Raw genomic sequence first — 12111 nt, forward strand, 5'->3', positions numbered from 1 at the left:
GTACACAGGTGTGCATTTAGGCAGCCTGTATTTTATCAGATACTGTGAAAATGTAAAGACACGAGCAACATACTTTAGAAGTTAGTAGGAATTCTTTTGTTGGTCATATGAATTCTATCAAATTCATATGTTTCTTGAAATTTCTCTATAATCAGAAACAGGCTTTCATCTAAAGCTTTCCATACATACAGTATTTTAAAATATTTTGTTAAGCTCATCAGTTTTCAGTACATTGACAGGCATAGTGGGGAGCTGCTTATTTCTGCAGACCCTGAGAACTGGAGTTTTCAATTCCCACCTCAGAAAATTAAAATATTTTGTTCATCATTAACTCAGACTTTATGGACATTTCTGTGCTGTGAGGCTGTGTACATTGCCAGAAGGATTATGCCTTCTTCTATGTGCAAATATGTATAATTTAATAGTCATAATAAGTGCAGAGGTCTGAGCCTTCAGGTGAAAAAGAAGAGCCTTCCTTGTTCCTTGAATATTCATTTGTTTCTCCAACAAGGTCTGTGAAGTTGTTCAAAAGAGAGAGGTAAGGTAGGAGGAAAAGACAGTCACCACCAATTCCTTAGAGTTCCTGTGATGCTTTTTACTATTAGCAACAACAACATCTGGTTTGATTAATGCTGTTCCAGAGCACTTAATTGGTGTCTTTGTATTTATGGAGGAATAGATGTATACCTCTTAAAAAGAAAAGAAAAATGGAAACTGCTTCTGACACAAAAACATCCTCAGATTAATTGCCTTTTCAGAGAGACCTCCTATGTTGCTCCTGGAGTATCTTGAAAAATGGCGATTCTACTGCATGTTTAAAAACATAAAAGTCCCTTAAGAATATAAACATTTGTTTTTAAAGACAGCACTGTGATTTCATGAGCCGTTATGTCTTTAAATTATGTAAGTGGGTCATAGGAAAAGCAATGAAATAAAAGCTTTCCCATTAAAGTGGAACAGGTTTAGGCTTATGAATTTAAACTACTTTTTAACTGCTCTTCTTTTGGCCACTTTGCAGACATTTACTTTCTGTGCTTTATTCTTCTAGAACAGTATGCAAGCACCAAGCAGTCATGGATGGAAGATTACTGTAAACAGGACAAAGAAGTAAATGCAATCAGTTCTGAAGAGTGGATGGGCTCTTCAGAGGATTCACCATGTTTTGGACAGAGTATGATGTTAATTAATCTTTCTTTATTTGAAACAATCCTGACAAGTATAGTCATTTGTCTAATGTATTACAAACATAAGTATTTGGCCTTCGTAGCATACAGTGAATTGTTAGAGGTTATCTGGCCAAAACATTAAAAATCCTATTTTCTGTTCAGTTGTTCCATTCTTTAATAATAAAAATCTTCACTGCTTTTCTTGAGTGAGAACTTGGCGCTGCTAGTTTTGCTTCCTTTTTTAACCACACTTTCACAGCAGCTCTCTGAGTAAGAGCACATGAGATGGGGCAGCTCTTTTATATTCTCTTCTCCCAGTATTAATTCTGGAAGAAGTTTTAGTAACTCAAATACCAACCTCACATGAGCAAATGGATGAAGAGTTGTACACTGATTGCATGCTGCCAGCTGTCCCTGTCTTCCTGCTGCATGATGGGGAAGAGTCTACCTATATTTATGTGGTTTTGCTTACCTGCTAACTTTGTCTTTCCTGTCTGCCAGGCCTTCCTCTTGTCTACCTTAGAACTAGGAGTACAGCCAGTTTGACTAACCTAGAGCATCAGATCTATGCTAGAGGTACTGTATAGCACAGAGAGATTAAAAGCTTATTTTTTTTCTTTTTTGGAAATCTGTACAGTAAACACTGTGGTGTATGTGTGAATTGCCAGTGCAATTATCTCTGTATTTTAAAAGGAAAAAACCACAAGAGTTTTTATAGCATTTCATCCCATCTATCATCTTAAGGTCTTCCCTGAGCCCTTCAGCAGAGAAGGGAGGAGTAGAACTGTTCCTTTGTGGGAAGACTCTGAGAAAAGCTATATGAATTGTTGGCTACATGATATCCATTTTCTGAGGTATCTTTCAGGAAGATATTTTATTTTTGTGGGAAAGAAGCATTTATTGCTTGGCTTTTTGTGGGCATGGCAACAAAAGAAACAGCTAAATGAATTATGAAAAAAACTCCTTCTTATGATAGATCTTTTAGTTTCCGGTGCTGGTCTCAAGTTGCAACTTTATATTATGTTTTCTTTTGAAAATCAGGCCACAGTCCCAAAAATTCCTTTTCAGTCAAAAAAAAAAAAAAAAAGAGTAGCCCACAAATTAAATAGCAGAGTAAAGTTCATCTAACTCCTGGTCTGTGATTTTGTTGAACCTGAGGTAGGCAGAAAATGATATGAAGTCAAACTTTACACCAAACATAAATATTTTCAAGTTGCATTCAACAAAAAAGCCAGTGTTTTCATTTTAAAGAATTCAATTTTTGTACTTTTGAATTGAAAAGGATTTCCTTGATGAGATTTAGAGTGATCAGATTCATGTCTCAATCAGCACAGTGAGGAGTAGAGCCATTTGTTGTCCTTCATTTGGGATAAAGCTATGTGCAATTGTCAGTAATTCCTTCACAAACACTTCCCCACTTGCTCCCCCCCCCCTCTTCTGCCTTTGTACACTTGTGCTTCAGTTATTCTTGGTCAGATGCATGGCTGCATGATATACTGGAACTTAATGTAAGTCATCCTTTGGAGAGAAATTCTGTGAGACGTTTAATTCCTGTCTTTGAGCAGCTGATTTAACGTGTCTGCCTTCTGTCAGCTCTCATACAGAAAGATGTATGTGTTCAGGGAGCAGCCATTTATCTTCCCTCCTAAGTAGTTGCTGGGATTTGGCAGGGTTTTTTTTTTTCCTGTCCAAACACAGTAAGTATTTTCACAGACGTGATGTACAGCAGCACCGAAGAGGAGAGTAACACTTGGGTGCTTGTTAGTAATGCATCCTTGAGAAATGCCAAACATTGTAGGTGAAGTTTCCTGTTCAGAGGGTTTTGCAGAGCCAGCACTTTAAAAAGACCAGATTACCTCTGGCTGCAGTCAGGTTAGTGTACAGGGATTATATATGTATCCCATTTTCTCTTTTTTCTTCTTTTCTTTTCCTTCTTTTTTATTTTCTTTTTTCAAGTTGATTAAACTCAGTTCCTGTGGTGTTCTCAAACTGTAATACAAAGGCAAGCAGATGATGCAAGGAAAGATTTTGTACTGTTTCTAGAGCAGTTAATAAATAAAACAGTTTGTAGTAATCTGCTAGGCTGTTTCTTAGATCTGCTTTTCTAGAGATGGTACAGACTGTGGTTCTCCAGCCATTGTCTCATCCTGTGTCTGCATCTGCTAAATCTAGATGATCTTAAGGGTCCCTTCCAACCCAAATCATTCTATCATTCTATGGATATTTCTTTCATAAGCATTTAGACAAGTCTTTATTCTGTCTTACAGCTGAAATGAAGACCCCAAAACGCAGACAGCCATTTGTGCCCTTTGCTCTGAGAAACCATACTGGATGCACTCTGTGGTTTGCTACCCTAACTACAACACCTACCCGGTAAGAAGTAGGATTGCTTTGGCAATACCTGTCTGGCTTCTCTGGGGTGTCAGCCAAACCCAATTGTCCTCAGTTCTTCTGTTTTCTTGCAGGAATCTTAGCTCCCAGTCTTTCTTAGCCTTTTCTTTGTCATGGAGATATTAATACTGTTTTAAAAAACAAAAAGCTAATCAAGCCCAACTCCTGCAACCTTTCTTCATAGCAGAGAAAGCTCCAGCCCTCTTCTCATGGCTCCACTCCAACACTTCCACATCTTTCATGTGTTGGGGGCCCAGAGAGTATGGTTCTATTTACAGAGCTGGGATGTGCTGTGGGCTCCAAGTCATGATGTGATTCTCTGTGCAGGGCTGCACTGTCTCACAGTGGGAGTCCGGGAGTTGTTCCTGAGGAAAATGGAACGTTGCTGGATGATGCCCATAATGTCAGTGAGTGGAAAGAAGTTATCACAGGGGAAGAAGTTCCATTTGAGTTTGAAGCCAGAGGGAAACTCAGACACAGGTGAAGGGGTCAGGCTGCAAGATGTGATTTGACACACTCATATGTAAAACTCATAGAATCATAGTTATGAAGATGCCAGTAGGTGGTAAATAAAAAGGGAATTTAAAAAAATCTTTTAATTTTTTTTTTTTAATATTTAAAACTCTCTATATAAATGTGGACTTATCAGTAAGCAGCTTGTCTTGTGGTAGGTGGAAGCTATTCCTAGATGTGAGTTATGGTTTAATTGTTAAACGTTTTAGAAAATTTTGTATGTGGCAGGGGGAGGGGGACTTGCTAACATAAGTGTTACTGGTGTTAAGAACTGGCAAACAAATATTTCATGTGGTTTTGTGTTTAATTTTGATGTAGTCATACTTACCAATGTTGACTAGGGAGAGCAGAACAAATCAGGTCCATGAAATGGAAAAATTGTTGAGATTTTTTTTTCTTAAATGCTAAATTGGTGAGACTTGTTTCCTCGTTATGCAGAAGATGTACTTTATGTGAACTGTTTGGTATTTACCCTGTAAGAGAACACTAAACAGTAATTTAACTTAATCTAATCTGTAGGCACACACATGATCTGAGGATTCATCAGCTGCAAGTGAGAGTGAATGGCTGGGAAGAAGTCAGCCCAGTGTCTGTAGACAAAGTTGGAACCTTTTTCCGATATGCTGCACCAGACAAGAATTCCTCCTCTTCCACTGTAAGCTCTGATTTGAGGTGTGAGCCTTAACAGAAATGCATAGGTTGAGAGTAATGATGCCTCCAAGGTTTTGGTGTAACAACAGCATCTGCATTGCATGAGATTGTCCTCTTCTTAGTTGGTGTGAACTGGGAGAGCGTGAAATGGTGAACTGACAGTGTTATGCACAACAAACAAACCACAGGGGTAGCCAGCATTTAGCCTGTGCTTAGCACTTAGAACTGCCAATGACAGAGATAATGTATTAGGGACAGAGTCACAGAGTTGTGGAGTTTGAGCTTCAAATCAGCACTACAGTCCAGGCTGGATGTGGCTCTGAGCAAGCTGGTCTGGTGGTTGGCGACCCTGCCCATGGCAGGGGGTTTGAAATGAGATGATCATTGTGGTCCTTTTCAACCCAGGCCATTCTGTGATTCTATGATACATTTCAGCAGCTATTTTTATTTCTTTTATGGCAGGAATGCTTTCTCTGTGGTTAATTTACTTAGAATTAACAACATTGGCAATTCTCTGAAAGCCTGGAGATTGTTGAAATGTGTGGCAGCTTAGACCAAATATACTTGTCATGAAGGAAAAGCACAATTGCAGTAAGCAGCAGGCTGGCAGGCAGTTGTGATTGAGACTTGGTGATAGAAATGGTTGTGGAATGTAGAAAGTAGCTAAGCTTTAAGGTTAGCTACTGGAGAAGATGAAAGCTGAGGTCTTTTTGGTAAAGAATAGGATTAGAATTTATTACTATTACCACTAAAAGGAGCCATTAGTCTCCTATTTGGATAATTCCTGATGGTTTCATATTCAAGTGTATAAAGCATCATCTCTGTCTGCAGCTTGGTTTGTGAAAGAGAAAAGTGCAAATGAGCAGGAACTGCTATTCAGGAACATCTGTGGGTAGTTAGTTTTTAATGAATGCTCTTGCTTCAGCTTCATTCTTCTTTTAAAGTAGTATTACAATTAGATTAAGCTAATATAGCTCTGGTGTCTTCAAAGTTGTGTTGAAAATGAGAAAGACAAAGTAATGACAGTCTTAAGTTTATTTTTCTGCAGTAATGTTCTGTGTTACAACTGACAGTAATGTCTTAAAGTGAACACTTCTGTCTTTCCTGTTCGTTTTTCTTCCAGCTTGGAAGCCCAATAAGTAGAACAAACATAATACATCCACAAGTTTATGTAAGTATATATTTTCATTTTTTGAGAGCTACCAAAGTAAGATTAGCATAACTCTATAGGTGGCTTCTGCTTTCTTCATAGGAAACAGAAGTCAAGTTCAGCTGTGACAAGGTTCCTCAATGCCAGTTTTTACAGTCTGAGCTAGCACACTGGAGCTAGATGTGTGCTCACATAATAAAACTCTGACTTTTGGAACTGCAAAGCAGTGCAGCCTGTTATTTACTTTGCTGAGAAATTTGGAGCTATTGAACTCAGTCTCACTTCTTATATACGATGAAATAAGTGCCAACTTTGAAGTTGAAGTCTCTGCTGCTAATTCTTATGAAGATCATACTCTGTAGTTCCAAGACTTGCTGAGCTGTTTTAAGGAAACAGAGAAGTAAAATTATTCTCTGTTGCACAGATGTTTTAGTCTAAATAAGCTGAGCAGAAGAGTTCCAAGTACTCCTCTTTTGAGACTGCTGAAGTATCTGCCTCCTACACTGCTTTGTCTTGTCAAAACTTAAAGTCATGTGTTCCCCACATCAGTATACATAAATAGGAGGGTCATAAATCATTCTTGGGATGCTAAAAGCGAGACTATCTAAACAGCACAGCTTGAACAAAAACACTGATTTGGGGAAATAAGGCTGTATTGAACTGTCTTCTTTGTAGAGCTTATTGTACAGGTTAGTGCATACATCTGAAGATGAAACTTTGCAAATAGCATCTGCTGTTCCTGCTCTTGCCAGCACAGATAGTCTGGGTAATGAGCTCTTTATATTCCACCTGAATAAGGCTTATGATTAAAACTTCAGGAATTTATAAAATAATGTACTTGCGATTCTGTGGTTAAGTTCTATATTCTTCTTGCTAGGGCTTGTATCACTTTGAGAAAGATACTGAGTTACATGTTTAGAAATGCTTCTTGATTGCTTGACTGTGTTTTGGAAAGGAGATATAGTATTACAAAGCATTGTTGTGAAACTGCATGTACCGTGGATGCTGTACTTAGTTGCATTCCCTTCACAGATTCTCACTCCAGCAGCTACTACTGCAATATTGACCTGTCCCTCTATTAGATACCTTTTGTTACCTTTTATTGCTTTTCTATTACTTTTCAGTTTTCTTCATTACCTCCTGTGCGTGTGGTATTTGAAGTAACCATGGAAGGCAGTGCTCGGAAGGTGATCACCGTGCGCTCAGCCTTGATTGTGAAGAACAAGCTTGAAACACCCATGGAGCTAAGGCTGGATAGTCCTTCTGCTCCTGACAGTAAGTGGTGTATGCTCCTTCCATGTGCAAAATCTTCAGCTTCCTTCCCTGGAAGATTCATTGTTGCCTGTAACAGCTAACAGCACAGTCAGCCTCCCTGGTTGGGGGATGGGTGGTGTTAAGAAGACAGTGATCAGCAGCATAAGCTAGAGAAACCAGTAGGATTTTCCTTATGGTCCAAATAAACAGGGAAAGCTGAGACTCTGTAAAGATGGATTTGAATTTCTATACATGCTGTGTTACGCCTTTTAGCAATAGGATGTTTAAGGTGTTGGCATGCAGAGGTGAAGTGTATAAATGTAGTGCCGTGCTGATAATCTACCATGAATATAATGAATGAGATTTTTTGGAATAAGCATCACTAAAGTATCCAAAGAAGAACTTGAGCTCCAGCAGATTTCAGATTTACATGCCTAAATTATTCCCCTATCAGAATAATAAGGCTTAGAACAACTGGTTGATGCTTGGAACATAGATAAAATAGCTTGTATGTCACTTTAAAACGTAACTTGTTGCTCTAAAAATTTATTAGGACTTACTATTTGAAAACAGTTTCCAGTAGAAGATACTTTTCAGTGAAGGAGCCCAATTTGTTCTTAGTGTTTTCTTTTCTGTTTGGTTGCAGAACCTGTAGTTCTTCCAGCAGTTATGCCAGGTGATGCCTTTGCTATTCCACTGCACCTGACATCTTGGCGTTTACAAGCCAGGCCAAAGGGACTGGGAGTCTTCTTCTGTAAGGCTCCAATTCATTGGACTAATGTTCAGAAGACAGCAGAAGTTTGTAGCAGCAAACGGGAGTGCCATTCCATGGAGTCTGAGAACAGCCGCTTTTTCAGGTTGATTGAAGCCCTAATTGTTTCTCTGTAAACTGTTATCCTCTTCTGGCAATTTAAATGCTGTGAAACTCAATAATAGGAAAGAAAATATGTAGAGGTAGAAGCTTCTGCAGTTTAATGGGATGTTTTGCTTGGTTGCTAGCATAAAAAGGAAGCACTGAATGTATAACTGTATTTCTGCAGGGCTCCTTAAAGCCCATATGGCAGTACCTGTTGGCAAACATCTGAGCATAGAATCACAGAATGGCCTGGGTTGAAAAGGACCACAATGCTCATCCAGTTCCAACCCCCTGCTGTGTGCAGGTCACCAACCAGCAGCCCAGGCTGCCCAGAGCCACATCCAGCCTGGCCTTGAATGCCTGCAGGGATGGGGCATCCACAGCCTCCTTGGGCAACCTGTTCCAGTGCCTCACCACCCTCTGGGTGAAAAACTTCCTCCTAATATCTAATCTAAACCTCTCCAGTCTCAGTTTAAGACCATTCCCCCTTATTGGTTAGTGCTGTTATTAATGCCTATTGTAAAGGATGAAATGTTAGAAAATAGCGTGGACTTCCTGTAGAGACAAGTTTTTGGTTATTCCATTGAGTTCATTGGTGACTTCTGACACAGACCTGTTTGTCTTCACAGATTTTGTGTGGCGATCAAGAAAGAGAACTACCCTGATTACATGCCCTCCAGCATATTTTCTGACAGTGCTAAACAGATTTTCAGACAGCCTGGCCATACTATTTATCTTTTGCCAACAGTGGTGGTCTGTAACTTGCTGCCTTGTGAACTTGAGTTTTATGTTAAAGGGATGCCAATCAGTGGCACACTGAAACCCGGCAAGGAGGTGGCATTGCACACAGCTGATACATCTCAGAACATCGAGCTTGGTAAGATGCTTTATGCAACAGGAAATGCTGGTGTTTTCAACATTGGCTGCACTTGTGATGCTCAGGCACTAATTATCCTTAAGCAGAGTTCCTTCACAAAACGTTTTGCTGCTTCTGACTTAATGAGGTCAGAGATCTTTGCATGGAGTGGTTTTACAAGTTAACATGGGTGAGCTATGTGAAATATTCAGGAAGAGTAAACGATAGGAAAGATCAATGGTATACTTCTATGCTTATGTGCCTTCTGTTGTTCTGTTTGGTTATTCCCAGGAGTACTGCTAGAAAACTTCCCAATCTGCAAAGAGCTGTTGATTCCTCCTGGGACACAAAACTATATGGTGAGGATGCGATTGTATGATGTCAACAAACGCCAGCTGAATTTGACCATAAGGATTGTGTGTCGTGCAGAAGGTTCTCTGAAGATTCTCATTTCAGCCCCGTATTGGTTAATCAATAAAACAGGTGAGTTTTACAGTGTCTTCTTTCAGAAATACAACGATGGAATTTGGAAATGAAGATTTCATGCAGTGTTTCAGTTTGCTTCCTAGACAAGAGCTTTTAAAGACCCCTTCAGAGGAATTAAAATTGCAGGAAATATTTTTTTTAACAGTGCCAGTAGCTCGTGTTATAAGTGTTGCAACAGATAACTTACAGTGGCTCTATTACAGACTTTTAAACACGAATAATTTATGTAGCTGCGAACAAATTGACACAGGTTAGACTTAAAAATGTGGTTTTCAAAGGCTGAGATGCCTTCAAAAAGCATCAGGTCTTCAACAATAAGTTGCAGTTATACAAGAAGCTTACATTGGTGCTGTCAGAGCTGCAAGATCCTTTTTCACTTGTAGGCTCTGTGCTCACAGCTATGATGGGTTTACCTCTTCAGCAGCTCAGGTGGAGATTGTGGATGCAGAATTGGATTGTGTGCAGACTAATGGCTGACATTCCAACAGGAGAATTTTAGACTCTTCTTTAATGGGAATAGCTTTTGCCATTCTCATCTTGAATTCTTGTAAGAGTATGATTTGATAACTCATTTTTTTGTGTTTCCTTAAAGGATTGCCACTCATCTTCAGACAAGATAATGCCAAAACAGATGCAGCTGGGCAGTTTGAAGAGCATGAACTTGCTAGAAGCCTCAGCCCACTTCTCTTCTGTTACGCTGATAAAGAACAGCCCAACTTGTAAGTACCACTGAGAGAGGAACAGAGGTGAGGAACCTTGTTAAATACAACTATAATTGGCAGAGGATGGTGTGCTGGCATATTAGTATAGATAGCAGCTAAGAGGGAAAGCTTTTTCCTAAGATCACCTGTTGAGTAGTGGTAGCAGTCACTTGGAAGCCCATGTGCAGCAGAGTGAAGGATTTTGGAAAGCAGATTGTCAGTTATTTTATCTGGCCTCCAGGAGGAAATTTACTTTTTCCTTGTCACCACCTGATCCTTTCTTTAAATCTGTGTTTTCTTCTTACCCTTAGCTGTACGATGCGGGTTGGGAAAGGCATCCATCCTGAAGGCATGCCAGGCTGGTGCCAGGGCTTTTCCTTGGACGGCGGTAGCGGTGTCAGAGCCCTCAAGGTGATCCAGCATGGAAACCGACCAGGCCTCATTTACAACATTGGTATGTGCTGTGTTTGAGAGACACTGTGGAACTGCAGAAAAGAAACTTGTTTTGCTAAAGATTTGTGAGTGTCTGGAGAAAAGTGTTAGTAAAGAATTAGAATCCTAACAACTCATACCTCTGTATTCTGAAACTGGTTTGCTTAAAAATCAGTTTTCAGTGATTTTTATTTTTGCATTTAGTCTTCAAGTTTTGGTAAATGTATTTACAAAGTGTTCTTTCATTTTATGGTCCTTTATCCCCCCTGTACACTACTTCTAAGTACATCTGAAATCCCACCTCAGCACTATCTCTAATTGTATTTAGGTGTCCATATGCTTCGTGTGTTGAAAAGGGAAATAATTACATTGATTTTCCTGGTCGTTTGAAAATAGAGGGGTTTTTTTTGCCTTGGTGCTTATTATCTCTAAATTCTACTTGAGATACAGAGGGTAACAGGTAGTATAAAACCACATTTCCTGTTAATATTTCACCTGTGCAAAAGGCATGACAGAAACTGTACATCTCAGAAACTCACTGAAAATAATTATGTTAAATGTAGTTTGAAAGTTAGTTTTAGATTTTTTTTTCCTTGTAATTAACAGCATTACTTTTAATTTGTGTCTGTTACCAGGTATTGATGTTAAGAAGGGCAGAGGGCGTTACATTGATACCTGCATGGTGACATTTGCCCCCCGTTACCTGCTAGATAATAAGTCCAGCTATAAGCTTGCCTTTGTTCAGAGGGAGTTTGCCAGAGGCCAGGTAAGGGCCTTTATTTCTGTTCCACCTGGAGTTAGGCACAGCATCTTCTAACTGCAAAGAATACAGACATTGTACCTGAAAGTTTTCTAATCTGATTACAAGGACTTTTTAAACTGTTACTCTAATTTTGAGCATTCACCTAACAAAATAATTGCTGTGGGAGGTGTATGGGTTTGAAAGCTGCATTGTATTTGAGAGGTGTATGGATTAATATTGTATTTTCCATGCCCTTAGGATAATTATTTCCTGATTTCTATTACCAGGGGACATCCAACCCTGATGGCTACATCTCCACGCTGCCTGGCTCCAGCGTTGTGTTCCACTGGCCACGCAATGACTATGATCAGCTGTTATGTGTGAGACTGATGGATGTCCCAAACTGCATTTGGTCTGGGGGATTTGAAGTCAACAAAAATAACTCGTTCCATATTAATATGAGGTAGTTATTGTATGCAAGTATTTTGTGACATGCTTCCATTTTTTTAATGGTGCCATATGCCCCCCATTGAACACTTAGAGCTGCAGTAATGCCCATCAGAAACCCACCTGTCTTGCACTTGCTCTTTCTTGTTCAGGGACACCCTGGGAAAATGCTACTTCTTAAGGGTAGAAATTACTCTTCAGGGAGCCACGTACCACGTTGCATTCAGTGACACAGATCAGCTGCCACCACCTTTTCGCATAGACAATTTTTCCAAGGTAAAAGAGGAGAAAATCATGATTTTCTTTTTTTAATGTTTTTTAAATTTAAAAAGTAGAAGAATTCTTTTAGATTTAAGTTAAGGAACTGTCTAGCTTCCATAAGAAAATACAGTGGAAGTCTGTAGCAATATGTATTTGTATATAAGTAACTTTCTTCAGTTTTGTTCAAATAATGGTGCCTATATTG

The 12111-nt window shown here is 39.3% G+C and overlaps 1 protein-coding gene across 5 annotated transcripts in view; it reads left to right on the top strand.

The window, feature by feature from the left end:
* The window catches only part of VPS13D (vacuolar protein sorting 13 homolog D), an 89701-nt gene that overhangs the window by 32982 nt on the left and 44608 nt on the right, over window positions 1–12111 (top strand). For 3 of the 5 annotated variants that reach the window (XM_031613592.2, XM_031613593.2, XM_090123108.1), the window contains exons 39-53: window positions 1049–1171; window positions 1668–1742; window positions 3434–3539; window positions 3885–4037; window positions 4590–4725; window positions 5845–5892; window positions 6996–7146; window positions 7772–7982; window positions 8611–8858; window positions 9129–9320; window positions 9916–10042; window positions 10336–10478; window positions 11092–11222; window positions 11486–11661; window positions 11798–11921. In XM_031613592.2, coding sequence (XP_031469452.2) covers window positions 1049–1171; window positions 1668–1742; window positions 3434–3539; window positions 3885–4037; window positions 4590–4725; window positions 5845–5892; window positions 6996–7146; window positions 7772–7982; window positions 8611–8858; window positions 9129–9320; window positions 9916–10042; window positions 10336–10478; window positions 11092–11222; window positions 11486–11661; window positions 11798–11921 — 2144 coding nt within the window. The remainder of the gene's footprint in view (window positions 1–1048; window positions 1172–1667; window positions 1743–3433; window positions 3540–3884; window positions 4038–4589; window positions 4726–5844; window positions 5893–6995; window positions 7147–7771; window positions 7983–8610; window positions 8859–9128; window positions 9321–9915; window positions 10043–10335; window positions 10479–11091; window positions 11223–11485; window positions 11662–11797; window positions 11922–12111) is intronic. The other 2 variants (XM_031613594.2, XM_031613595.2) reach the window with 1 other exon arrangement.

Source organism: Phasianus colchicus, chromosome 22, assembly GCF_987193195.1.
Source record: "Phasianus colchicus chromosome 22, bPhaCol1.hap1.1, whole genome shotgun sequence".
NCBI classification, from domain to species: domain Eukaryota; kingdom Metazoa; phylum Chordata; class Aves; order Galliformes; family Phasianidae; genus Phasianus; species Phasianus colchicus.